At 40.8% G+C, this 27,275-nt stretch overlaps 1 protein-coding gene across 1 annotated transcript; it reads left to right on the top strand.

The window, feature by feature from the left end:
• Positions 1-1,814: 1,814 nt before the first annotated feature.
• RAB32 (RAB32, member RAS oncogene family) lies at positions 1,815-26,904 on the top strand. The gene is made up of 3 exons (XM_056344083.1): positions 1,815-2,249; positions 19,560-19,837; positions 22,335-26,904. Exons 1-3 carry the CDS (start codon positions 2,021-2,023, stop codon positions 22,482-22,484), a joined length of 657 nt encoding a protein of 218 aa, XP_056200058.1. The 5' UTR covers positions 1,815-2,020; the 3' UTR covers positions 22,485-26,904.
• The last annotated feature ends 371 nt before the right edge of the window (positions 26,905-27,275 follow it).

Genomic DNA, 27,275 nt, shown 5'->3' on the forward strand with positions numbered 1-27,275 from the left:
GCTAGGGTTTTGCACTCATGTCAGACCCCAGCCACAACCTTAAGTGAGCACGTGACAATTCATTTCCATCCTACCTTGTTTTTGCAAGGAGGGAAACTTTGGCACCTATGCAGGGAAAGATCTTCAGTGCATGCCAGCCAACCCCCCTGTCTCAATGGACCATAGCTGTGCTGTGTTAGTCTAGATACAGTTAGAGAGGTTTACCAGAAGCCACAGTGGTGAAAGTACATGTACCTGAAATGAGGTTGTCTCACATCCGTCATCAACCTCCCAACTAATGACAATGTTTCTTGTTTATTTCATCTCTTGCCAGAGAACCTGTGATACCCTCTGCCACCATCCATCCAAAAAAAGCAACAAAAAAGTCTATTTTTTGAGTAACAGTCTTCCCCTAGTTTATATTCTGATGTTAGGATTGCTGCTGGAAAGCAAACAGTAATTAGAACAATTGTCTTGACGTCAATATAGCATGACAGCTTAAATTAACAAATTTAACCCAAAATCTCTAAACACAGTTTTTCTCCAAGAACCCTAGGTTTTTAGCCTCATTTTGCCAAACAGCTATTCTCTTCACCCACTCCCATGTATGCTGCATGCACCGCCTTCGTGTGACATGGAAGTAAGCATGCTCCAAGCCAGCTGAGGAAGTCTGGATCATTTTATTGAAGCCACTTACTTAAAGCATAGGAAAGGAATAAATAAGTATATGCAATAAAATATTACAAAATCAGGAGCAACAGAAGACGGTTTGCCAGATTAGTTACCAGGTATTTTAACCACTGTTTCCTGCTGGAGGCATCCCTTCGCTGCTAACAGGGTCTTCACTTGGGCTCCCAGCTGGCGTGCACACACACAGTCCAGACACACAGCATTTCCCTTTTGGAGCACTTTTCACACCTCTCCGGTATGAAATAACTCTGTTAAGGAATTTACACAATAATTAAGCATTACAGCACGAAGACACCACTACTTAGCCACAAAACGTCAGCCTCTTGTCGCAAGGACAGATGGTTGGGGTTGGGTGTTTTATTTGAAGAGCACATTAGCAAAGACGTTTGTTTTTCCCAGCACCTACAAGCTACACACACGACACTGCATGGTCCCAGGGACTGGAAATTTATTTTATGTTGGGTTCTCACGGTGTGTCTGTTCATTGCCTGATGTATTATTTAAAACAACTGGAAAGTGATTAAAAAATATGTTATTGGATTAATTTAGGGGGAGAAGGGAACCGAATAAAGTTGTGTTTGATGGGAATCCTGCAGGTGAGGGGGGGATTTTTTCCTCGGTTACCCGAGCCCCTCACAGTGACGGCCTTGCCTACCCCACTGCCCCGGGCCTGGCTCAGCACCCCACCTGGTGTGCAGGGTCAGGCCCGGGCCGGGCGGGCAGCAAGCCCGGTAACGGGGATTCCACTGTGGGTGAGGGTTACGGTAGCACTGCTGTCAGCAGACGTGATGGTAAAGCCCTCTTTGTCCCGCAAGCCTCTTTGCTGAGGAGAGGGGAGAAACCTCGAGCGTTTCCAGGGAAGAGCCCCCTCAGCTCTCGCCACGGCGGCCGCTCCGTCCCGCTCTCCCCGGGCGCCCGCCGGGGCACGCCCGTGCCCCGGCGGGCGCCCGGGGAGAGCGGGACGGAGCCGGTGGCCTCCCCACGGCCAGCCCATCCCAGCCGGGACCCCAGACACCCTACGGGGGGACGCTGGGACCCCGCCTGGCACCGCGGGCCGGGTCCCTCCTCCCGCCCCTCCCCCCCCCCCCCCCCCCCCCCCTCCCGGGCTTTTATATGGCCGCGGAGTTTCCGCGTCCTGTGACTGCAGTCAGGTGGTTGCGGCTTTTCCCTCCTCCTGCTCCTCCCTCACTCCCTCTCCCTTTCCCCCCGCCCGGCGTAGGCCGGCCCAGCGTGGAGGCGGCGGGGGAAAGTTGGAGGAAAGTTGCCGGCTGGGAAAGTTCAGAGGAGGGCGGGCGAGCGAGCGGCCGCCACGGTAGCCCGGCCTCCCCGCTGCGCCCCGGGAGGGCCGAGGATGGCCGGCGGGGAAGGAGCGGGCTCCGGTGTGCCCGAGTGCCGGGAGCATCTTTTTAAGGTGCTGGTGATCGGGGAGCTGGGTGTGGGTAAAACCAGTATTATCAAGCGGTACGTGCACCAGCTCTTCTCTCAGCACTACCGGGCCACCATCGGGGTGGATTTCGCACTCAAAGTCATCAACTGGGACAGCAAGACCCTGGTGCGGCTGCAGCTCTGGGATATCGCAGGTAGGGACCGGGCTTGGCTCCGGGGTGAGCCCCGGCGGGGCAGAGGCCTGTGGGCCTGGCCTCTGGGGGGGAAAGTGTTTTGACTGTGAAAAGTGCCGCCTTGTTTTTCCCCTTCCTCCTGTTGCCTGCAGCCCCTCTTGCCTGTGTTTGAGATGTAAGTAGAGGGAGGTCTTGGTGTGGGAGTGAAGTTTTTTGACTTTTTGCAGACTGTCCGGGCTCTAGTTAGCTGAAGTTGCGGGTCTCTTGCCTTGGCCCTGGCTTTTTGCGGTAGTTCCCGACAGTGCATTGCTCTGCCTGCTGGCCCTAGGGCTCCTGCTCGTACTGCTCCCCCTGACCTGCTTGCCTGGGTGCCTGTGGCCCTGGTTATCGCTGCTGCTTACATTCACTCAGGGTTACGGCTCCCTAATGCTTCTAGAAGAAACGAATATCTCCTCCAAGTATGTTATGTTTAGTAAGCACGCCTTACAGGTTAAATAAAGGTAACTTGAGTACCTAAAACTGTCTTTCAAAGGAAGTATGCTCAAACTGTGCTCAAGCAGTGGAGTTGCCTGCCTTATTTAAAAGTAACTGTGTCCCTGCAAGGTGGAATAAGGGAATGGCACTCGTGTTGTGTGTGTGAAACATTCAGGTTTTGGATTTTTTTTTATCAAAAAGGTACTTCGAGCATAGAGGAGCAGAAAAGCCCTGTTCACACGCCCAAACAACACATCATTCCTTTCCTATGTGTAATTCAAAACTGTTCTTTAACACCTCTGTTCTGAAGACTCCAGCTGTATACCTGTCACAGTTAACTTTGCTTGTGCTGTGGTGTCAGATGCCACAGAACAAACTCTTGTTTTGCTGTGGTCTTGTAAGAAGTCTATCCCCTCAACTCCTTAATCATCTCAAGCTGGTGGTATTGCATTTCTAGTTTTGTGTGCAGCCCAGGTTTTAACCTGCAGCTCTCTTCATCCATCTCTAAGATGTTAAAATATCTTCTTGGATTTGGAAAAACAGACTTCATTTCACATGCTGGTGTTTAAACTTGCGCTGCTGGAAGATAACTAGGATAACAACTGGTAGCTACTGTTTCCACAAGCTCTAGGCTTTATCTAGTGGAAGCTCGAAAGAGGAAGCATAACGTGTGGCTGGTATAACCCTGTGACAGGCCAGCTATACATCAGCTTCTGGCCTTCTCTAAAGGTTACCTTAAAACACTTTGAATATGATTCCTCAAAAAGCCTGCTTCCTACTGCCATATGCTGAAGCACATCATAGATCTTTCTGCTGTTGGCCGGTAGGGCGAACTAAAATATTTTCTAATTGCTGTTTTGGAGAGCAAGTGAAGTGTTGGCAAGCTTTCTCTTCTGGTGTGTTCCTTTTTTGGATCAGTTTTAACTTTCTGTAAATCGATTAACAGTTGTGGTTCAAGCTGCTACAGTGCTCTGGATTATTTCAGCAAGTCTGGGGTTCCCGATTGAAGAGGGGAGACTATCAGGATCTGGGATTTGGCAGGGTGCCATGCTTGTGTTTAACTTCTCAGCCCTTGGTTTCTGGGGCTGGGGTAGGCTGTGTGCTTTGCCAAAGCAATCTGTTCCAACAGGCTAGACAGAAACTTACTGTAATTTGTAACAAAGTTTGGGCAGAACCTACTTATATCATGGGAAGTCCTAGCAATACACCCATGCGTTCATTTCAAGATCTAGACGACTCTGTATCTTTCATTCTTGATTACTGCCCTTAGTACATCTTGGACACTGGTAGGTGGAGACTGAGTTAAGATAAATCTGCTGATAAATCCCTGGAGGCTTGTGATCATTTTGCTGATAGATGGAAGAATTAAAATTTTTTTCCAGTCACTGAAATATTTTTCCTGTATTACAATGAATGAAACTCCTAACTAGTCTTTTCCTAGCACAAATGATAAAGGAAAATACAATTGTTCTGCAACTTGCACTAAACTCGTATGTCTCATCTGGTAGTTCAGGCTGCTCTGTTTCCAAGGGGCTGGGAGTCCTTCCCCAATGGAAAAACAAGACCAAGAAGAGAAGTAATCTTAGCCTTAGTGATTTATTTTTTTTTGATTGATCTCTGCTTAGCTAGTGTGAGAGTAACAGTTCAGGCTTCTATAGAACTTGGCGTCTCAGTTAGGCATTAATCATTAAAATAAAGGGGATTTTAATATCCATAAGGGTTGTTTTGTGGTCTTAAAACTCCTGAAGCTCTCAATCTGGGAGCATGTTCTCCAGCTGTCTACATCTATACTCAAGCATATTTGTAAATACCTGAGGATGTTAACAAGTTTATATAGAAATTGTTAGTTATAGAAGGAACCTTCAACCTTGTTCTCTATAGTCATAGTGCATATTCCCTGAAGTGCTTTACTGAAGTGTGTAACAAGAGTATCTGAGCATGTGATAGTCATTCCCTTCTAGCTCATCAGCCCAACTGTCTTCTGGCTTTCAACAGCTCATGTAGATGATTTTGTCTGCTGGTCTGTGCAGACAAACAGCTTTAGATCTCTTGAAGAAATATTATGGTAATTAATGGTACATGTGACTTCCCTGCAAGCAATATGGTGCTAGTGTTCTGAATTGATTACGATGCATTTAAAAAGGCTTCTGAATTAAAGTCTAACCTTTAAGCATAGTGAGGCATGTTATTTTTCACTAGATCAAAGCTTGTACTCCACAGTTCATCATAAAGCTTTCCTCAAAGAGCTGGGTCCTGCAATCCAAGGTTCTGTAACCAAATCAATGATAAAAATTAACAATGTAGTTCAGTCATCAGTCAAAGGCTATAATGCAGATACTGTACTGGTTTCTGGCGTGATTATAGTCAAAATAATGAATATTGTGCTGTGTGTTGCAATGCAGCAGGCTCATGAGTGAATTCAACTTCTTATGCTAGCTGAGTGGTGGTTTTTTTTTTTAGTGATTAGATAATTCTGTCAAATAGAGCATGACAGTGTTACACTGTCTATGCTTTGTACCTTACAACAAGAAGGCTATTTTTACCAGTAAAAAACTAATGCAGGTTCCTGCAAGGGATCAAGGGGATGGGGTGTGAAATAGTGTACGGGGAAGAAGGGTACTGTTGTGCCTAGACTTGTGTATTTCAGAAGGGTTCTCAGGCATTTTAGTTTTTAGATACAGGTTGTAGCTTCTTGAATAATGGAGATGAAGAAGCTTGGGAGTAAGACTTATCCGTAACTGTCAAATTACCTTGGTTGCAGCATGAAGTATTCTGAAAGAAGCTGCACAGATTACGTGCATGTTCATACAGGAGCAAAACTTCTAAACTTTGCTGCCCTTAGGCATTACTTTTGTTTTTATCTTGACATGTGGAGTTATGATAAATATCTCTTCCTGGATAAATTCTGAAAGTGTTAGAACCAGGGTAACTCCCTTGATCAAAGGACACAAATAGCTGGTGAAATAAATAGGAGATAGGAATGAGTCATTGTGGTAAAAAGATACAAAACAAAGGAAACCTAATGATTAGGAAGTGCTTTTAAAGTCTATTTCAGTACACTGAACATTCCTACTTGACAAGCATGCTGTTTTGGCGAGTGTACTGCAATGACCACAACATAGTGTAGGAGGTGAACATAGCATATCGATGAAGCTCAGTCAAATATCATTGAAATAACACATTAAAAGGATTTTCTGTATCATAAAACCTTTTGATCTGCTCTAATAAAATCAGCAACTCAGTAATGTTAGCTGCTGCTTTATGATCACATTGACTATCACTGTCACTCACATGAGCCTGTACAAGCACACAACTTGCTGGAGGGCAAGGGTGGTAAAAGTCATAGATAACTACTTGAGCTTGGCTTCTCCTGAAGAAGTCACTAATGACAACTGGTTGACAAATTTGGTTTTAAAGCTTTGGCAGTGATTCTGCATTAACTTTGGTGTAATAGCATCCTTCTGGGACTCTGTTAGAATTTCTTTGTAAAGGTGTTTATTAGAACTGGATCAATGCTTTAACTGGAAGAGCTTGGCTATGAAATCGGCCAAACAGAAGAGGAATGACTGTACTTCAGTGTTTTAAACATTCTGTAAACAAGCTTTCAGAACTTGAATGATAAGACTTGCAGCATGCAGATTTGTTACTAAACTCTTGTCTGTCTCCTTAAAGATCTGAACTCTAACTTGTTAGAAGTATATACCGGTCCCCAAGAGGGTGGAGAAATCAGATGAAGTATTTTCCTCAAATACTAAGTTGAGGAAGAGCTGGAATAACTATCTTGTCTATGAAGACAAGTGAGTTTTACATGCGTGAGTTGCTGTTAAGCTTAAACTTCTTTAGGAAGTTAACTTGCTGTCATCAATACGAAGCCATGAGAAATGGGAAAGTGAGTACAGGAAACCACGAATGTGGGAGGAGGATATTCTAAAACTTAATTCACAGCAGGGCAGAAAACTTGAACTGAAATTAGCACAGGCAAAATGCAAGCCTTCTTGCTTAGATAATCAGGAGTTATGCAGCACTTGATAGATCTTATTGCATTGGGACAGAAAATGTTATCTCCTCTGGAAAGGTGGAGTGCTTGGTAGCTATGCATCTTCTGTGGAGCATAGCCACTAAAATACACAACCGTACACAGCTGAGTTTCAAAGGCATTCAGTCTGTTCCAGTATGTGAGATATTGTACTAGCATGTGTAAAACCTTAGTTTCAAGCAGCTGTATGTACGTCTGCATTTGTGCTGCTGACATGTCAGAAGACTGCCAAGTTGCTTCTATGTACCAGGTTATTGATTTGTTTCTTATGTTAATAGACTAATTTCTTTTTTATTTAAATAAGGTTTTAAGCAGTGTTAATGCATCCCTGAAAGTCTATAGGGGGCAACCAGAAAACCTCAATTTCCTATGTATGCATTGCTCTGTGCCATAAAGGCATGTACTTCAGCTGCTTTTCAGGGGAGTCTTTCAAAGTATGGAGAGCTTGAAGGTAGCAGTCTCTAAAGGTAGTCAAAGTACTCTTGTAACAACTTGACCTTGACCACAACACATTTTGAAGCTCAATGTAGGGATTAAAGTAACTCCTGAAAAGAAACAACAAATTGCTGTGTGCCTAGTACAAGTGAGCGTAGGGTGGAGGAAAGACAATCCAGGCATAGCCTGCCCCCAACTGTGTTTTTTCCTCACTCTTATACCTAATGAGTGAAAAACGTGCACACAAATAACTGCATCAGAAATGGATGCAGAACTGGGAGTTTTTTCAGAAACTGGTAAGTTACTGAGGTTATTTTCTATTTTACATGGTGGTGGAGGCTCTAGCAGCAGCAGCCTTCATGTGGAGATGGGAGCACTATAATTTTGCTAACAGCTGAGACAGCTCTATCTTGTCAGGGCAGGAGAATATTTTATGTAAGTCTCCTGACTGATGAAAAAGACCTGTTACTGACTTCTGAATGCTTCCTGCTCACACATTTAAGTATAAATCTCATGTGAGAAAAATTACTGAAGGATGATACTGGCTGGAAGCATGCAAAACTAGGAGATAAAAGTTTGAGGAGGGGCAAATAGAAGCCCAGCTAACGTTGAAAGTGTGAATGCTGTCTTAAAAGCAGTCAAGGTAAGAAACAGAATTGAAAGTGGACTTGGTTTCCTTGTAGAAACCACCCCTCTGTGGGAAATCTTCTGAGGGTTTCCTTTGTTGTGGCTCATCTGGAAAAGCCGAATTGGGTACCAGCTTTCAGCTGAGAATGAGTTTCTGTGCTTGGAGCCCTAAGCTAAGTATTCAAATAAGCGTTGAACATGTTAAACTTGTTTTTTTGGTGTGTTTCCAGCCTTCAGACATCTCTGAATACATGCTCTGGATGTCAATATGCTTTCTTTTTTGGAATTCTTCTGTTTAAGTAACTTTTTGTGAAATGCTATCAGGCAAGTATGGTGGTTGACCTTGCTGATGAAGCAACTTCCTTGTCTTACTGGTGGATACTGAATCATTCATATTGGTGAAGGTTCTTGTGCATAGTACTGTATTATGTAGCAACTCAAAGTACTGTATATGTTATCTTGAACTAAACTTCTTAAAACCTCTATGCTGATGGAATTCTGTAAGCACATGGGAAATGTTAGTCTTGAACGTGGTGTTGTAAGAAAGTTTAGTATGGTAACTTTGATTATGCAAGATGGGACTATTCAGTTAATTTTCAGTTAAATGGTAGAATTGAGACAGATGTTCTTTCAGTGTCTTGGAAATAAGTTTACAATTTCTCCATAGGCTTTTCTAGGTCTCCTATGAGAAATGGGGTTAAAGAAGTCATCTTAGAAGACAGTCTGATCTACTACAGGCTTAAAAGTTTGCTGTATTGATCTGGCAGGTATTCTTAATTTCTGCCAACAATGAGATGCACTTAGTGCTTGAGCTTCTAATCACTATGGAATAGATGGGACTTTAGCCTTATTTTCAAATAGATACAAGTTCATATCATATGTAGCTGTTGCACAGAAGTTTTATGCTTTCTGCAAGATCACAACAAAAATGCTTCCCTAGCACTCTGATACAGAGAAGAAAGGATAGATGGGTATCCATCAAATGGGCAGGAGGGAAGTTACCTTAAAGCAAAACAATAACAAAGTTATTTTGTGTAATACAGCAGACAGGAGGAAAAACAGTATATATCACACAACTAATTTGGGGGTCAGATTATAAAACAAACTAGAAATCCTTGCAGAAATCATTAACTTACATTGATCATAAATGCTTTTTTCAGGCAAGTATTGGCTAAATTCTTGCCCTTCATGTAATACCGACTCAAGTAATGCAGTAAGTCTGGTTTGACGAGCCAAGTGCATAACCCTTCAGAGACAAACTGGAGTAGACAATGCTAAACATAAACTCCCCGCATAAAGAGAGCGGTGTAATGGATGTAAATCAACCTTTATCAACTCTCCTCCTTGCATCAGTGTCGCAGCTTCAGAGTCTTGGTCTTCACTGTACATCTCCACTGCACCTCTTACCAGTTTAGTGTTCTCTATATGCACGCTTGGACAGGGTGTTACTGAAGTGCATATACACAAGTACAATTGAATTGGCAGATGCTGGAAAAGGGTCATTTTCAACTGATTACTTTCTTCCCTGCATTTCACAAGACAGGTGATCTTAGCTGCCTGGTTAAAAAAAAAAAAAAGACTTCAGCATGCTATGTAAAATAAGATTCTTCCCTTCAGTAGTAAGCAAGGCCGCTGGGGTTCTGTCTCAGAGCTGTTGGAAATACCTTCCTTGAACTCCAGGATAACCATTGCCTGGCTTTTGTAGTTTGTTGTGAACTGTTCCCTTCAAATAATCACTTCAGACGTTCTGATGTCTGATATGCCATGTCAGAAGGAAGTGACTTGCATAGGAATAATTCCTGTGAAACTCTTGCATGTTAAAGCTAGCATGACCAGCAGTGAGTAGCGACTACAAAGCACAGCATGTTTCTCAAGTTACCTGTGGCAGAACATTAGATTCAAAGTTCTCCTCTCACTATGGAGACACAGAACAAATGTAGATGGGGTGGTAAGATTATGATTTAAAAAATGATGGGATTTCAGGGGTTTATAGAGCTTGTTGAATAATAAATAACTGTCTAGAGAAAGACTAGCAAACTTTCAGTAGCAGCTTCTAGATTAGCAGCAAATGAAAACAAGTATTCCTTATTGTATGGATTTTAGTAACTTTCCAAATAATAGATTAAAAAGCAGCCTGAGTGTCACTGCAAGCAGCTTATGTGAACTTGTTTTTTAAATGCTCCCAGGCTAGAGTGCTGGATAGAGTGAAGTGGCAGCTATTTGATACAAAATTCCAATCACACAGTGTGCCATGACACACTGACCATTTTGGAGATTAACATTTTTTCAGTCTTGTGATAAAGTTGTTCTTGAGACTGACTTTAGAATTGTTCTGTGCGCTGTGAAATGCTGTAGTGCTGTGCAGCATCACTGTTAAGTACACAGTACAGCTCTGGCTGCATGACAGTGCACCAAAGGGGATGGATTAGAGGGTGTCAGGAGTGAAATAGCTTAACTCTAGCAGATTACTTGTTTGGGTAAGTCTAGTTAAAGCAAGGTAGGAAGTACCAATTCATGCTGTCTGGCGCTAATAATTGGGCGATGTCAACTTCTGAATACTAATGCAAAGGAGGGTTTTTCCATGTGTGCTGCACTTGACAGCTAGTTAGAAAACATTTAGCTTGTTTGAATTCTGCTTTTCTGGGGATGGAAATCTAGTGCTTAGTCAGAGACTTCCTCTCTTGTTAATTTACTGTTCAGCAGATGCAAGCAAAACAGGTGAAACTTTCTTACACAAACATGACTGCCATAAATATTTGATGCTAAACAAAGCCTTTTGAACCTTAAGTGTGGGGTATTGTCTCTAAACTTCTTAAAGACAAGATAGTGAGCTGTGAAGTTTAAACAATTTTAAGTCATGAATTGGCCCAAGGCTACAGGCAACAATGAAAAGTCTGTCAGTCTTGCTGTAAAATTCCCTGAGAACCATGCAATTGTTAGAGGAAAGCTTCCTAGCCTTGAAGGAGAATGGTGTGCTTTTCCCATCTATTAGGATGATAGACGTGGCCAGCATTCCTGATGGAAATCAGATGTCTGACTTCTGAGCACTCGCACCTCAGTGCTCTTGCTGTTTCACTGGTAGCAAACAGAACTGTCCTGCTTTAGAATAAAGATCAAGCGGTAAATGGAAAGATAGCAAACAGTGAACAGAAGGGCTAGTTGCTGACTTTGAAAATTCAGGTAGCTAAGAAATTACTAGATTAGAAAGTGGCCGTGTTGTGCAATGAAACTTTAGAGCAATTACTTCCTACCGTTTCAGAATGAAATAGTGACTTCTAAGAACATGGAAAAACCTTGTTATGATCTAAGCAATCAAAATACTGCTGCACCCGAACTGATATTCTTCATAACTTTTCAATGACTAGTCTATCACACATGTATATAGTGTGTACTATGGAAGTCAGGTCTCTGACACTTGTCTCATTCAACAGAACTGTTCAACTGCACCTTGCAACTTTCTAATGCAGACATAACCTTTGATCCTCTGGTTATCTCTTACGGTAAAGTGGGGGTCAGCTGAACAGGGATTAACAGGCAGGTTACCTTTTCCCCTGAAGACTGTTCTTCTGAAGGGTTTGGGACAGTTGCTTTTAGGCAGAAGTCCATCCAGTGGTCATTTAATTTTCCCACACCACCCTTAGTAAGAAAGGACACTAGCAATTGCCTTAAAAATCATCTGATGCGTTTTGTCTCTTAAACTGTTAAGAGCTGCAGTCAGTGAAACTGTTTCTAGTACTGTCTAATACAGGAGGGTATCATATTCAAGAGGTTCAAAAGCAAGAACTACAAGGTGTTTTTCGCCAGAACCACAAATACCAAATATTACTTTCACAGGGGTGGAAAGTAAAAGTCAGGGTAGATGTGCCCTTTTTAACTCTTAAAGGTTTCTAATATCTGCTAGAGCTGCTAGCATAGTTCCAACACCTCTGTGGTTTAAACACTTTGCATCTTTTACCCATTTAAGCTATTACGCAGAGTGAGGAGTGGAGAGCTGCGTAGTATTGACACTCTCAGTGTCTACTCTCAACCTACAACTGCTACCCATGTGATAAAGCGGGTAGACATTTGGGCATATCCTGTAATATTGATAGTGATTTGGTTAACCTACTTCTTAGTGAATAGCTGATTCAACCTAATTGGGTAAGACAGTTCTGGGACAAGCTGTGCTGGTTTGGGGAGAGGGATGAAAGCTGTCAGCGCTGGTAGCTTGCCAGTTAACATATTGATACATCTGTCTGAAAAGGAGCCTCAGTCAGGTCACACTTGACCCTGGTAGTGCTAAAATGTACATTAGATGTCTGGAGAACTAGGGGATGTATCCTCAGGGCAGTTCTGGATATTTTCTGTATTGTGCCAAACATCCAGCTGTAGGACCAACAGGCATCCAAAGCGTAGTCTGTTCTTGCCTGTGGCTCCTAAAGGACTTAAGTGAGTTTTGGAAGTAATGATGGTTCTAACTTGGTGCGAGGATTGGGCTGCATGCCCAGCCATCTTGGATGGTGCTTTAGCTTACATCTACAATGCTGAAAGATGTGAACTTTACTGAGTTGAAATTTAAGGGGCTGCCACTTGGATGTTCCTTGATGTTAATATGTGAAAAACTGACCCTAGAAATTCAGGAAACTAGAGAAAAAAGCTTTTGTAAGCAGCACATCTGGAGCAGAGAGGAGAGTGCTCATTAGGTTAGACCTTCCCTTGGCAGAAAGACGACTGGAAAAAAGGGTTTCACTTATTGTTGAATTGTGGGGTTTTTCCTGTCTGGGTCGAATAAAAGCATGAATGTCTCCTGGCCCTGGAAACTGAAACAAGTGACTTGTGGAGTTTGACATTGAAACCTAAATAGTGGCACTGTGTTTGCACACTGTGTGGCCAATAAGGTCAGAGTAGTTGATAGTGAGGACCTAAGAGCCATGGTGTTGTCAGTTAGTTTAGAGCTAGTCTGTCACTAATGCCCATTCTTGAATTTTGGCATGACTAATTGACTGTTAATGGTAATGCTAAACAGTTCATACGAGAAGCCTCTTCTCTGTGGAAGGAGAATGTTTAAGTATTCCCAGACTAAAACTGATCTATTATTACCTTTCACTTATATCTCTTAATAAGCACGCTGTGATGCATGAGTGCACTGTAGTGTATATAGTACCTGTTAATAGAAGAGCAGAATAACTAAAATACACTAGCAGAATGCTACTTCTATGCATTTTGAACTCACTTAATTTGATTCACTAGGTATCTTGATGATTTTCTTCACTACTGCAGTATTGCTAGATTATTTTTTTTTTTTTTGCTTGGTTTTATAGATTGAACTCTTCCTGTGTGGTACATTCCTTCTTTCTGTTGAACTTAAACTGCCCTTTAAACTAACACAACTCTGAGTTTCAGCGTTCTGAAGTACAATGTTTGCAAGAGCTGCTTGGCTTTATTCATAAACTGAACACTTCTTTCTGTTTAACAGACTCTTGATAACTTAGTATTCCAGGAAAACTGCAAAACTTCGTTGCACTGGTCTTCCAGTTAGCAGCAAACAATGCTGGAATAAAACTCCTCATCTTGTTGTGCATTGAATTTTGGGTGACTGCAGTCTACACTATACATCTATAGTTTAATATTATTTGATGTGGAACTGCCAGACTTGCTAAAATCAAAGTTTGAGCTCTGGCCATCCATTAAGCTGATTAGCCTTGTCAAAGATGACTTGAACTAACGTTACTTCAATGAAAGAAACTACTTGTTCTATCATTCTTCCAGTTGTCAGGATTTTATAACTGTTGGTCATATTTCTTTTCCTCATTAATGGTGTTATTTTTGGAGGATGCTAGAACTGTTAGTCTCATCTGAAAAAGAACTTTGAAGAACTCCGTCCAGTTGTCTGTCAGTAATCCTGGTGAGATTTAAGGGTTTAAATGCAGTTAACACAACTCTGGTTTAAGTTGTGTGGCTTCGGGTAAGACTAAGCTTGGATTTTTTACAGGGTGGGAAATCTGTGCTATACTGTGGGTATCGACAGAGGTAAACTAAAACTTGCCTTCATAGCAAAAAATTATAGTTGGGGTAGCTGCTTCTAGATTTGGTATCTTACTCAAGAGTAAGTTCTTGGGTAAGACTTCTAGGTATGGCAAGTAGTCTGGGAAAAGAAACCCTGAGAAACTCAGTAGCATGCATATTCAGCAGTCATTTGTGCACTTAACTCACTTTTTCTAGCCTCAACTCCCATCATGTAGGAGGAGTCAAGAGTGGAAATAATGGTAGGAGTGTAGGGTATCTCCTGCTAAGTAAAAGCAAGAACTGCGAAAGTGAGTCACACTGCTGTGATAAACAGGACTCCCTTCTTTATTCCTTACGTTGAGAAAGATTGTTGTAGTAACTTTAAAGCGTACTTCAAAACAAGGTTGGCACTGTCTGAATCTTATGATAACTTGTCTTTTACTTCACTGTAAAGGATAAAGCTTCTAATGTCAATCCTAGCTATGACTGATTTTCATGTAGTTTCTATCTTACAGTTTACCCTGTTAGAATGTAAACTGGGAAGCAAGAATAGCTCCCAGGCTCTGATACAGTTTTAAACTAACATAATTCCGGTGATGCCGCTGTAGCGAATTGTATTAGTTCCTGATGCATGACATTATGCAAGTATTTCATTTAATGTTGCAATTACTGGAAAACATAGTGACAGTATGTGCTGAATCATTTAGGTATGAAAATCTTGTGGTTAGAGAATGCAGAACTTTGCATTGCATGCAGCCACTTCCATGGCCCCAAACAAAACCTCTGATCCCTGTAGCTTAGTTCCTTATCTATATCTGAACCCCTAAAACACAAAGTATACCTTTGATATCACCAGGTTTATGTCAAGGCACTAGACCAACCAGAATGATTAATCCTGTAACGTCCTTCCCATACTGCTGCAGTAATCAGCTTCCTGTCCTCCTTCCATGGTTATACATACTAGAGACCTTATGTCTAGTTTCATCTGATCACTTTAATCTTTTTTTTTTTTTTCGCCTCTGTGGGTATGATCCACTCTTTGCACTGCTCAACACTAATCTCACACATGGTTAAATGACTACGGCAAAAATTCTGCTGCACATAGGAAAGGGAATGACAAATCCCTGGCTGAACTGAGCATGGCAAAAATGTAGTCATTTACTTTTAATAACAAATAGAAGACTCTAGACTTTGGGGGAATAGTGTATTCTATGGTTTGCTTTTTCTGTACGGGTTTTTGCAAGCAGAAAAGCACTTGCAAAAGCTTTGCCTGAAAGTCCTGTTAAATTCTGAAAAGGCTGTCTAGAACGTTCTGTATCCTCTACAAGAAACTCAGCATGTGCATTGTCAGTAATAACAGGACTGTAAAGAAAGTCTGCTCGGTTTATATAGCAGGAAGCAAGAACTCAGTACACATCTACCACCTCTTACCCCTTAGGTGGGCTATGTGTTATTGCTTCTGTCTTCTTTTTATGGAATAAAAAGAATATAACCATCCTCATTAGCCTCCAGACACGACAGAAGAACAGCCATAAGCTAGTATGCAGGTCAGATTTATTGTTGTGAATTCTAGAGGTGAAGGCAGCCCTGCATAATAAACTGTTTTGGGGTTTGGGCTACTTTAGAAAAGGGCATCACTCATACTGGTGAGTATTTGACATATTAAAAGGCTTTGATCTCTAATACTGCAGTGGCATTGAGCTTATGTGTGATTTTTTTAGGGGTAAGGAGTATCAAATCCTCCTGATATAAAGCTCAAATCTAATAAGATAGAAGCTTTCATGCTGATATATGCATCACTCGTCTACTTTCACCCAAATTTAAATTATGAAAGAATATGTATTAATGTTTTTTTCAAAACTAAACCTGATACTGTAAAAGCAAAAACTTTTACTACTATCAGTAAAGCCAGCTAGAAATAATATTATTGGTCTGGGCAATTGAATCCCAAGCTTTCTAAGTGACTGCTATAGAGTACAAAATAAAGTACAGTTCAGTGTAGGCTGATGTTCCTACCAGAACTGCTGTCTGCTCACACAATAAGGAAACACAGTACGAAGCTAACCTTGGGTTCTCCATTATTCCAGAGCTCCTGAATCTGTCAGTACAACCCCACTCCTAGTCAGGGCCCCATGAAGGGACTCAGCTAGTCTGCTGCTTTGCTACAAGACTGGTGCCTTTCTGGTATAGCATAGCTGGCAGGAGGCTGCACAGTGTTAAAGCTTCATGTGGCTTGAGGAATACTGGAGCATGAGAAGTCACCAGTGTCAAGGAACCAACTGGCAGGCAATCTTGGTTGTTACCAGTCAATGCAACTCTCGAATTTGTAGTATGTAAAGACATTTGGCCAAGTGAGTGGGGAAGACTGACTATGGTAAGATGAAGGGAATTCTCTTGGAAGTGGAATTGACAGACTTCAGACTTTCTGGCCAAGGCTAGGCCCCCTGTTAATGCTTTAAGAAAAAACATTTGGTGTTTTTTAGGACTCTTCCAAGTTTGGTTATGATATATATTTTGTAACTTTCTTTTCTTTGGAAGCTATATGTCATAATGTACTAATTCAACCTCTTTCATACACTTTAAATGCACTGTTGTGCAGGCTTCAGCAAAGGTTATAGTAAGGCCATACGAGCCTCCTATAGCTAATATTTCTTTATCTTTAAAGCTTATTTGGATGGGAGGGCAGTAGGCAGGAAGAGATTCAGTCAATGGTAATGTTCTGCACTGTGGTAACTGATCACAGCCATGTTTACTTACAGCATGCACAGCTGTCTGAGAAATCATAACTGCCTGAATCTTCTCTGCAATTCCCAAATAACTTAGTTTTCGTATGTAGTGATTATGCTGGCTCTGCTGCCTGCTGGTTAGCAACCCTTTCTGCAACTTGTCAACATGATTTAACTTTATTAGGCAAATGTCCATCAAGTTTTTGGAAAACCTTAGTCTTAATTAAAGACTGAAATCCCCACAGATCTTCAGCAACTGAATAGGCAAGAGTGATGTGACTTCCCTGTGCTGCTTCAGATTCATGTGTTCTGTCATGTAAATAACAGCAAGTAGTATTCATTTCTAGGCCATTTTGGGGCCAAACTGAAAAAATCTTTCTCTAGAACACCGATGTTGGTACAGAGCACTGCAGACCTTGATTACATTGTCTTGTGGGCCTGTCCCATGGTGTGAAGGGATATACTGCCTGAATTGGATGCAAGACTCTGTGCATTAGCACAGAGGCATTCCTGTGTAATAAGAATCAGCGGTGAGACTGACTAAACAAATGGGGAAGCTGAGAAGGAGCTCCTTATAGCTTGTGTGATGCCATATGCAGTGACTGGCTTAATGTAATGAAATTGGATTCTGTGCAGCTTCACTTGAAAATCCCAACAATCTAAAGATAAAGCTTCTTTAGATGTGACACAATTGATCTGCAGAAGTAGTAAAAGCCATTAGGAAAGAGCTTGGCCAGAAGGTATTTGATTCATGAAAACCATGGGCACATGGTACAACAATTTGTAGTAAAGCTAGACAAAAAAACACCTGTCAGGCATAAGAATCCAGCCTGGGAAGACCTAGAGAGAGAATTTGAGTTACTTGTATGCAAGTTCTGTGTATGCTGTTCAGGAGACTTGTACAAGCAATGTGTCTGTTCCAATGACATAGGCACTAAGATGCAGACTTAGCACCTGGCTTGATGGCCTTGGAGTCCATGGCATAAATGCTGCTTCAAATCTTGAGCTTTGAATATGGAGAGAAGAGCTTTCTTCTTGTGTGCTTCTTGTTCTCACACAGGATAATGAGCTGGTAGGAAAGAATTGCACGTGTAACTTCCAATCCTCAGAATATGCTGGCTAGTGATGCTGGTTTATGCAGCCTCATACTTTAAAGTTGAACAGCCAGAAATAGTCAGCTTTGTAGTTTTCTGGCACTTCACTATAGCTGCTGCTTTCAGGCAGTTCTAACAGCTGCTTAGTCAGCATTTTCTGAAAATGTCTATAGGGAATGAGCTAATCGGTACACTGAAGTACAGACACTAAAATGAGGCAATTGAGCTCAAAAAACATGCCGTTGAACAGGATCCCTTCTCAGGTTCCTTCACCTAATGAATTTCTGGCTCTTAGAAGATTATAATACCCAGTTCTCCTTGTAACTGTTTGTCCTTGCTGTCAAAGGTGGACTTGAATGTTTATAAACGGAGGACACTTACGTTTCCAGTTAAAATTCTTTATCTATTCTAAACCAGGATAGGCACTAAATGCTAAAAGCTGAAGTGACGATAGACTGTAAAACTAAATTAAGTGCAGGGGCTACTTTGTTCCAAAGTCTTCATTGGGAAAAGCAGAAAGCTATTTTAGTGGCCTGAACTTTCCAAACAAAATGCTAGCATTTGACACTGCTGTGCGCAGTACAAACACAGCGTGATGATCTGACCTTCCAAACAGAAGAATAACTGAACCGGCGTTCTAATACTACATTTGAAGTATACTAAACAACAATAATTGTACTTAAGAAAAGGCTTTTTTAGTTTAGTATACTTGCTGACCATTTGTCCTCGTTTCAGCAGGGATAGAGTTCATTTTCTCCTTGGTGGCTGGTGCAGCGCTGCATTTTGGTTTGGGTGTGAGGACACTGTTGGTGGCACACTGATGGGTTTGGCTGTTGCTGGGTCACGTTTATACTCATTCAAGGACTTTCCAGGTTCTGGGGCCCTGCCAGCAAGAGGGCTGGAGGGGCACGGAGAACTGGGAGGGGACACGGCCAGGACAGGTGACCCAAATTAGCCAAAGAGGTATTCCATACCATATGATGTCATGCTGCGTATATAAACTAGGGGAAGGAGGAGGAAGGTGGGGACATCTGGCATTATGCCTTTTGTCTTCCCAAGTAACATGTGATGGAGCCCGGCTTTCCTGGAGATGGCTGAACACCTGCCTGCCCATGGGAAGTGGTGAATGAATTCTTTGCTTACATGGGCAGCTTTCGCTTTCCCTATTAAATTGTTCTTAGCTCAACCCTTGAGTTTTACATTCTGATTCTTCTCCCCATCCCTCTGGGTGAGGGGGAGTGAGGGAGCGGCTGTGTGGTATCTGGTTGCCGACTGAAGTTAAACCATGACACCATTGGTTTTCTTCTGGATACTTGTTGAAGTGCAGTTGTTCAAAATATACTATTCTGATAATCATTTCAAATCCTGGGGTTGCTGTAGGACTCCTATAGTCAGAAACTCTTCCAGAGAAGGCCTTAGACTTAGAAGATGAAGTCAAAGGTAATGGGTTTAGCTAGGACTGTTAAACTAACTCCTTCTGAACTTGTCCCTGAGGGGAAAAAAAAATCTATAATATAGGTGACTTAACAGCCTTCAAAGCATCTTCTGTTTAGCCTTGAAGCTTGTAGAAACCCTTGTTACCCACCCTTCAGAAAGTCTGAGTTTGCTTAAGTCTTTAGCTGCAGTAACTCGATGTATATCTAAATCTTGCAAAGTTTTTTTGATTAAAGAATTTGTGTGTAGTTGTGCTGGTATTGGTTTTAGGCATTACTACTTAAAGTTTTGAAAAATTCAGAGTGGCAGTTGGGATTGCAAACTGCTTTTAGCATCTGACTTGCTGTGTATAATATGTAACGGTTGCTATAATGAGCTTATATAGCATAGAGACAACGTAGTATGAACTGGGTGACTAGACCTGAATGCCAAACTTGTATGTACTAACCTGGTACAGAAGTCCATTTATATTGACTACAGTCTATGCTTGAATATACTCTGTCAACATCCTCTCTTTCAGGCCAGGAGCGCTTTGGAAATATGACCAGAGTATACTACAAAGAAGCAGTTGGTGCTTTTGTGGTCTTTGATGTCACAAGAGGCTCCACTTTTGAGGCTGTTTCAAAATGGAAGCATGATTTGGACAGTAAAGTACTACTTCCCAATGGCAGCCCCATCCCTGCTGTTCTTCTTGCAAACAAGTGTGACCAGAAGAAAGATGGCAGCCAGAATCCCTCTCAAATGGACCAGTTCTGCAGAGAAGGTGGCTTTGCTGGATGGTTTGAAACGTCTGCCAAGGTGAGCATGAAGAATAAACGTTTTAATTCTTAAGTATTGGCATAAGAATGGATGAATACAGTCCTATGGGGAATAAAATTATCGAGTATAAGTGTGAGTCAAGTCTCCAATGTTCAGCAAAAGTTGGGAGTGTTGTACAGGCTAGCTTGCACTTGAGGAAGACTTGTGGTATATTTGGTTTAGATTAGAACTGCATCTCAAATTAAGATAATCTTAAAACTAACTGAACACCTTGATTCACTGAGTTTAAGTGGGTTGGACTCTGATCCTGATTTATGCAAGATGAAAAAGAGTCATTCTTTAGATATTAATGCTACTAAATGCTGATCAAGCTATCCAAAAGAGACGGGTAATCTTTAGGTACAGGTCTTTAGTTGCAGCTTCTGTCTTCGCTGTTGGATGTAGGAAATGGTAAGACTCTAGAAGTGAACAAGCTGTTTGCTCACTTTTTACTACCTACCCAGATGATAAAGTCACTAAAGCACTTTTCTTTTTTATCAGGCAATGTCAAGACTGAACTGGAAAAAAACAAATTGTTCTTAGTAACATATAGTAACTTAAGCTAAGATAGACAGCTGCTTTAATCAGATAACCTTGAGTAACTTTTTATATTGTACACTTTTAGTCTGTGGACTTGGTCAATGCACAGGTAAGCTTGTGGTAGCTTAAGTGGAAGTGAAATCCAGCAGTTCCTGAAGTCAATTGATCCTTAAAATGGAAGATTCCTCTAGATGAAGGCAATGTGGCCTACAGACCAAATTACTAGTCTGGTTGATAACTTCTTTATAGGGTAAGCTAAACCTCAAGGTCCCTTATTTCCCTTGGTTTTTGCCTACTTCCTTCAGCTGCTGCTGCTGAACTGGCACAAAACGATGCTTAGACAACTCTTAAGGAGTGGGGGAAGTCTGTAAGAGAAACATAAAAATAAAGTAACAAGCCTCTTCCTGACCACTTTAAGGAAGAAGGGTACACAGTGACAGGAATTACTTAAGTTAGCTAATAATTTGTTTGCATTTGAACAAATAATTTCCAAACCCACCCTTCTGTTACTAAAAATGCTGATTTTAAGGCTCTTTATACTCAAAAAGAATACAAAGATTCTGCTTTGGGTTATGTCTTCCCTGAAGCTTCACCTGCCCATAACACTGCTATGTATAAACTTCACATGGGTTAAAAATAAATGCAAGTAACACTAGAACAAAACCTGATGCAGAATTGTAGTGACAAGTTGCATTTTAGGTGGCATTTAAGACACAACAATGAAAAACAAGGTTCTCAGTGCAGAGAAAAGTCCAGACAATACTAGTCCTATTTCAGTTATGAATTGACTTGTTTAGTACTCTGAAGAGGTGTTAAATTAGCTTGGCAAAAATTCAGGACAGCTTTCTTGTTTTCTAAGCATACCAAATGAGTTTATGGTTTTAAGTCCTGCCCACTTAAATATCCTGATAATCTGCTTTTGCCTTTCTGCTGGAACTGATACTTGAAATCTTCAGTCTTGTCATTAGTAATATAGGTCACACTCCCTGTGGATTAGGGAGAATATTAAAGGCAAAAGAACTGCAGAGAGTATAAATATTCACAGAAATATCTTAGGAACATAATTACACTAAAGTGAGGAGAATCCTCCTGTGTTCTGGACATGGGAAAGTGCCTATCTGCAAACTGCCAAAAGCAGAGTTTGTGGTGACAACCACAAGCTTGTCAAGTGTAGTAGTGATGGGTCAAATGTTCTCATGATCTAACCTTACTTGTGTAGAGTTTAGATCTACAATTATGGAGACAGAAGGGTATACTGGGGTGGTATTCTCTTTGATTCCAAAAGATGAGCAATTACAAATGTGGCAGCCCTGTAGTGAGCTAACAGGTGGACCGGCCAGGTCAAAGCTGTGGCTAAAGGCCTCTTGCCACTGGCCAGCTTGGCACCTCAGTAACTGAGATATCTAGTGAGGTATTTCATCAGGGTATCCTGCGTACACACCCTCTCTAGAGTGTATGTGAAGGTACTTTTCAAAGTATGCACAAGAAAACGTAGAGTGGCTTGATGAGGCAACCTGATTTAGGTGGGGGTTTGAGGCTGATAGAAGATGTCCTTTTAAATAAGTGTATCCAAACTGCAGCAGAAGTAGAAAAAGGCCCCAAAACATAGAATACTACTATGAACAGTGTAATTGCCTGTTATCTTTGGTAATGCAGAAATGCACTTTGGCATTTGTGAGCCTTCCAAATGCAGGTGACACTTATCCCCAAACTGCCTACTGGATTAGAGTTGAAGTATTCTGTTTGTAATATGGATGAATACCTTTGTCTCAAACCTTTCTGGTAATTTTTTTCAGAAAGCAAGTGTATGAGCAATGACCTATGAATTTAAGCTGTTTGTGTCATGCTGATGAGACTGTAGAAGACTTTTTTTTTTTTTTGGTTTGGCCAGCTTCTAACAGGAATGTGTGACTAGTTAAGAAAAACAAACTGAATTCTTTGCTTTCAACATTTCTAGGACAACATCAACATAGATGAAGCTGCTCGATTCCTGGTGGAAAACATCCTTGCCAACTACAAAACCTTTCCTAATGAAGAGAATGATGTGGGGAAACCAAAACTGGACCTAGACCCATTGAAAGCAGAGAGTAAATCACAGTGCTGCTAGTGCTACCACCATTCAAAAATGTGATGGGATGAGCAGCAAGACTGTTCCTGAAATCAAACTGCTGCTATGGTGCTGTGTTGTGACAATCCATATGGGGTGTCTGGTGTTATCTGAATAGGTGATTCTTGTGGGTGTTTACATATTCTTGTTTAGTGTGAAATGAGTATCTTGTGAGTTATCATTCCACTTGCTTGAGTGGCTGCATCTAAGTCTGATTAGTGTCCTCTTACTTGAGAACATAAGGTAGCATTTATACTCCTAAAAAGGAACAAAGACAGCATTCAGTGTCTAGTTTGCTTCTAGGACATATGCTACATTCCAAATAGGACTAATCTGTCATGGTTTTAGCTGAGTAGACACTTGCACCTTTAAACTTTTTCCTTTGTCACCAGTAATGTCCCACTTCAGCCTTCTTGCCTACACACTTGTTCCTATTTATTATCCCCCACCATAAGGATCTGTCTCATTACTAGTTCCCCTGGACTGAGACATCCCGGAAATCTTGAAGGGACCAGTAACAGATGGGAGGTATTTTAGTGTGCTCACTAAGACTGAGTGAAGTAGATGGGTTGTACCACTGAGTAAGAACACGGTGGGTAAATGATTGTATTTAAGAGGGGAAAGGTATAGTTATAGAGATACTAACCAAAATGCATCTCCAGCCATTTAAGGCAGAGTAGTTTCAACTAATACTTTACACATGAAACACATTAATGAATACAGTTGTACAACTGAGGCACGTAGTTATGGTAACCTCATCCAAATGCATAACCAATAACTTTTACATGCACTAACACTGAAAACTTTACCAAGAGTTCAAAAACTAAATATCTTAATTACCTGTGATAATGAGCTTGCTCCTTTTTCCTTCTGTCTTGAGATGGTCCTGAGTACTGTGAGAAAGGAGAGAGGTCTTGAAGGAAATAGCTTAACTGGTTCTTGCTAGCCTATCAAAAAACCCCCACAAAACTGCCAAGCTCAATCTTGTTCAGTTTTAGAACAGTGCTGCGCTCTTCTGACTACTTAGAGCTGGTGAATTGGCTTACCAGTTTGTAATTTTATATGCAGGGATGCTTATGTTTCCTCATTATAACTCCTGTGTATTTTTGGCAGCAAATGAAGATCAAAAGGATTAGGGAGATTTCATGGTTCTTGAATACATTTTGGAACTCTGGCTCTGCTTGGCTGAAAGGCTTTGAAGCTCAGTTTTAATTTAAAGGTTTCTTCTGTCCTGGTACCTCACTGCTGCTGACTTCAGAAGTCTTATCTCGCTTGGTCTCATGGTGCTGATGTTTAAATGTAAACATGAAGTATGTGCCAGATTGGATATACTCTTAATCTGTATTGAGACTTCCTAGGCTGTTTCTTCTAAAGAGTAACATACTTTTTAAGTGACAGATCTATTTGGGCATCTTATGAATGTTGTTGGTGTATGCTTTTGAGAACATGAATCTTCACAGGTGTCCCATCCTATACACAAATGCTTTCATTGACATTTGGGAACAACTTTGTCTTCTATTAGTTGGAATTGAAAATAACCCTTTGACATAGCCACAGTAAGGCTTGACAAAGCCTGGGAAAGTTGTTTCAATGCTTGACTGTCCCCTGAGAGTTTATCTAGCCTGAATCTTTTGAACTTTGTCCATGGTCTCTTATCCACCTATCATGGGCCACTATAAAGAATGTGTCCATTAGGCTTGTGCAGATTTACTGGATGCTTAAAGCTTGATTGCTACTTTAAATTTTAAGCCTGTAGCACTTCAGAAAGGAAGCTGTACCCCATCCATGTTCCTTGCTTGCTGGCTTGTTTGTATTGGTAACTTTTCTAGGTAACCTGCAACTACTGTAACCTTCCTATTCAGTTACTTAAACAACTCCATTTAGATTGTAACCTCACTTTTAATAAGCTGTTTAATCTCCAGTATATTGTCTTTTTCTACACTCCAATTACAGGGGCACAAATCCAGTAACTAGCCAGTGGAATATGTGCATAGCCTGTTTACTTGATGCTTTTTGACTAGATCAAAACATGATAAATCTTGATAACCAGTCAAACAAGATGCAGTTTCATGTTCACTTGGCTTCAACTGTAAGTTTACTGAGCTCATGAAATATTACATGAAGTGTGTCACTAATGGGCAAAAAAAGACCAATTCTTGAGTCTGTCTAGCATGGCATAGAATGTTGGTCTACATTCAAATGCTAGTTCTTTAAATACCTACTTTACTGGGGAAACTGCCAGTGGAGGTAGACTTTTTTTTTTTCCAAATGGCTATTGTGCTTTTTCTTGTTTTTTAGTTTTCAGATTCAACAGCAAAATGAGAACTAAACTCTGAAGCTTCAGGACTCTACCTGAATGCATGAATCTCATCTGGGTCCTGTTGGTGACAATGTAATCCTATGCAGTTTATTTTCAATAATGTCTAAATTTCTGGTTGAAAAGCTATTGCTTATGCTTAAGCACTTCTTTGTTCTGTATATAGCTTGTGTTTTTCTAAAGCTCTACATGGCCATGATTTTCAAACTGTGTTGGAGTTACACTAGGTTTGATACAGGTTGTCACTGACTGGAGAAGCTGAGGCAGGGTGAAGTTCAGGAACTACCATTATGAAAAATAAAAACCTAAATGTTTAAAGTGACTGTGCAGATTGTATTACAGAGCAGACTCTTATTTCCGAAGCCTAGTGGCCTGAAAACCAATTTCTTCTACCTGCATGTAGGTGTGTTTTGCTTTTCTTTCACCTTTTGGGGGTGGGGGGTGGAAGGGGTGAGGGGAGTTTGAGCTTTAATAAATGGCTAGTTTTCTGTGGTGTTACAAACTGCACGTTCCTTGGGGGGAGCATCATGATACATGAGGCTTCTGGGTGGCTTAGGAAATCTAATCCAGCCCGAAGGTGAAAACTGTAAGAAAAGACTAGCATTTTAGTCTGAAGAAGGGAAAGGGAGCATCTCCCTGGTGGAGGAGAATGAAACTGTATTTTGTGGAAAAGTGTTTAGGTAAAATAAACTAATCATGAAAACCTGTCCTAATGAAGCAAATAACTTTAAATTTCTATGTATCTTTCAAATCAGACAGACCCAATTTAATTTCAGACAAGTAAGTGAAGTGTCAAATGTAATTTGGTTTATATGTACAGAATATATAGTGAAGTAATAATTTCAATCAGATGAACAGAGGCCCCATGCTATTTCATTTCATTATCTCCTGCAATCTGAAATATGTCAATCCTAAAGGAGAAAGTACTTGACTTGCTAGTCCCTATATTTAAGGGACAGCTTTGAGATGAAAAACTTGAGTAAAAAATCTGAACCAAGGCCTCAGTAAGATGTCTTTCCTGGCATGTTTCCATCAACTATGTAAAGGCTGGAGATGGCATATAGTCTTCCTGGATTGTAGTTGTGCAGTATGTCTGTGCAGCAAATGCCAAGTCAGCCTCTGTTCACTTAAAAAGTTTAATGAGGCATTACAGTTGCTGAGAAAACTAGAAAGGAGTTAGAGCAATTAGTGATCTTTCAGTGTGGGATTTTCTAGGTGTATCTTAACTGCAGTAGTAGAATACAAGCTATTCCCAGCTCAGTTTTGTTTGTTTAAATGTTGTGTCAGACCTATTGAACTGTAATAGCATTCATCCTCCTTAAATTGAACAAATACTTGTTCACCTGTAGTGATTAATTGCTGGGGAATAGTATGAGTCATTCTTACAGGCTCACTGCTTGAGTAACCATTTGATATACAGTGATAGGACAACATAATGATAAAAAATATGTGCAGTAGAACTGCGGTATTAGATGGTGAAACATTTTGCTCTTAAAAACCATTGCTCCCTTATCTTTGTAGTCTTAACCTCTTGACAGTGACCTTGGTTCCAAAACAGAGAACTGGCTACCTCTTCTCTTTACAGAACACCTTATGTGGTACAGAAACACAGTCCTCTAAGTATGTGTATGCCTTCGTCCTTCATATAATGAATTGCTAAAGAATTTAAGAAATGTGGGTAGCAGTATACTTTCAGGAGTAAAAAAAAAAAAAAAAAATTAACAAAATGCCAGTGAGATACATAATGATTCTGAATTGAAATGTCATTCACTTGACAGTGCACAAAACATAATTTCAAAGTTTTGTCCTGCAGCAGTATGTTCCTTTTTCTCACTGTTTTTCTATATGAAGATTAATCTAGTGAAGATCATGTGAAAGAAATTGTGCCTGTATTGTACATTACCATCATAAAGCTCTGTTTGTAAGATCTTTGCTGTGTCTAACCAGGGTGGAAGTACTTTTGGTGTATTTTTAAATACATGATTATGGACTGTTTTATAACCCACCTAAGATAGCATTCATTTAGTGAAAATTTCTGGCTTAGATGTTCTATGTGGCTTACACACTTGTATGAATAAATTCTACTAGATGGGGTTTTTCTCATTTCAGTCTGTGTACCTACAAATGCTTCCTGCCCCAAGTACCTTAGAAACTTCCTCTTTTAGGTAGAAATGATGTTTCAGATAGCTTTAGCTTGGAAAGTGTAAAAGTAGAGGGCCAGCATCTCAATATTCATTCTTTTTTTTTTTGCAAAGATAATATAAGTATAGTGATCTTGCATCTTTTTACCACTGGATAAATCATCATGTGGTCTGAGCTCTAAATGAAATTAAAATATGCAGGATTCCTGGCCTTATTGATCTTAACTTGTAACTGGGAGTAAAAGGTAGCTGATAAAATGCCACATGACATGTAATATTAAGCTATTTTATCTGTCGCTTACAGGTTCTAGGAAGTAAGGTGTTCAGTGTTTT

The sequence above is a fragment of the Falco biarmicus genome, chromosome 6 (genome assembly GCF_023638135.1).
Source record: "Falco biarmicus isolate bFalBia1 chromosome 6, bFalBia1.pri, whole genome shotgun sequence".
Lineage (NCBI taxonomy): Eukaryota > Metazoa > Chordata > Aves > Falconiformes > Falconidae > Falco > Falco biarmicus.

Bases quoted from the DNA above. Each gene is read 5' to 3' on its own strand.
- RAB32 (XM_056344083.1), top strand. From the start codon at position 2,021: ATGGCCGGCGGGGAAGGAGCGGGCTCCGGTGTGCCCGAGTGCCGGGAG. The intron at 2,250-19,559 runs GTAGGGACCGGG...CCTCTCTTTCAG, and splicing joins GCAGCTCTGGGATATCGCAG to GCCAGGAGCGCTTTGGAAAT. The intron at 19,838-22,334 runs GTGAGCATGAAG...CAACATTTCTAG, and splicing joins GGTTTGAAACGTCTGCCAAG to GACAACATCAACATAGATGA.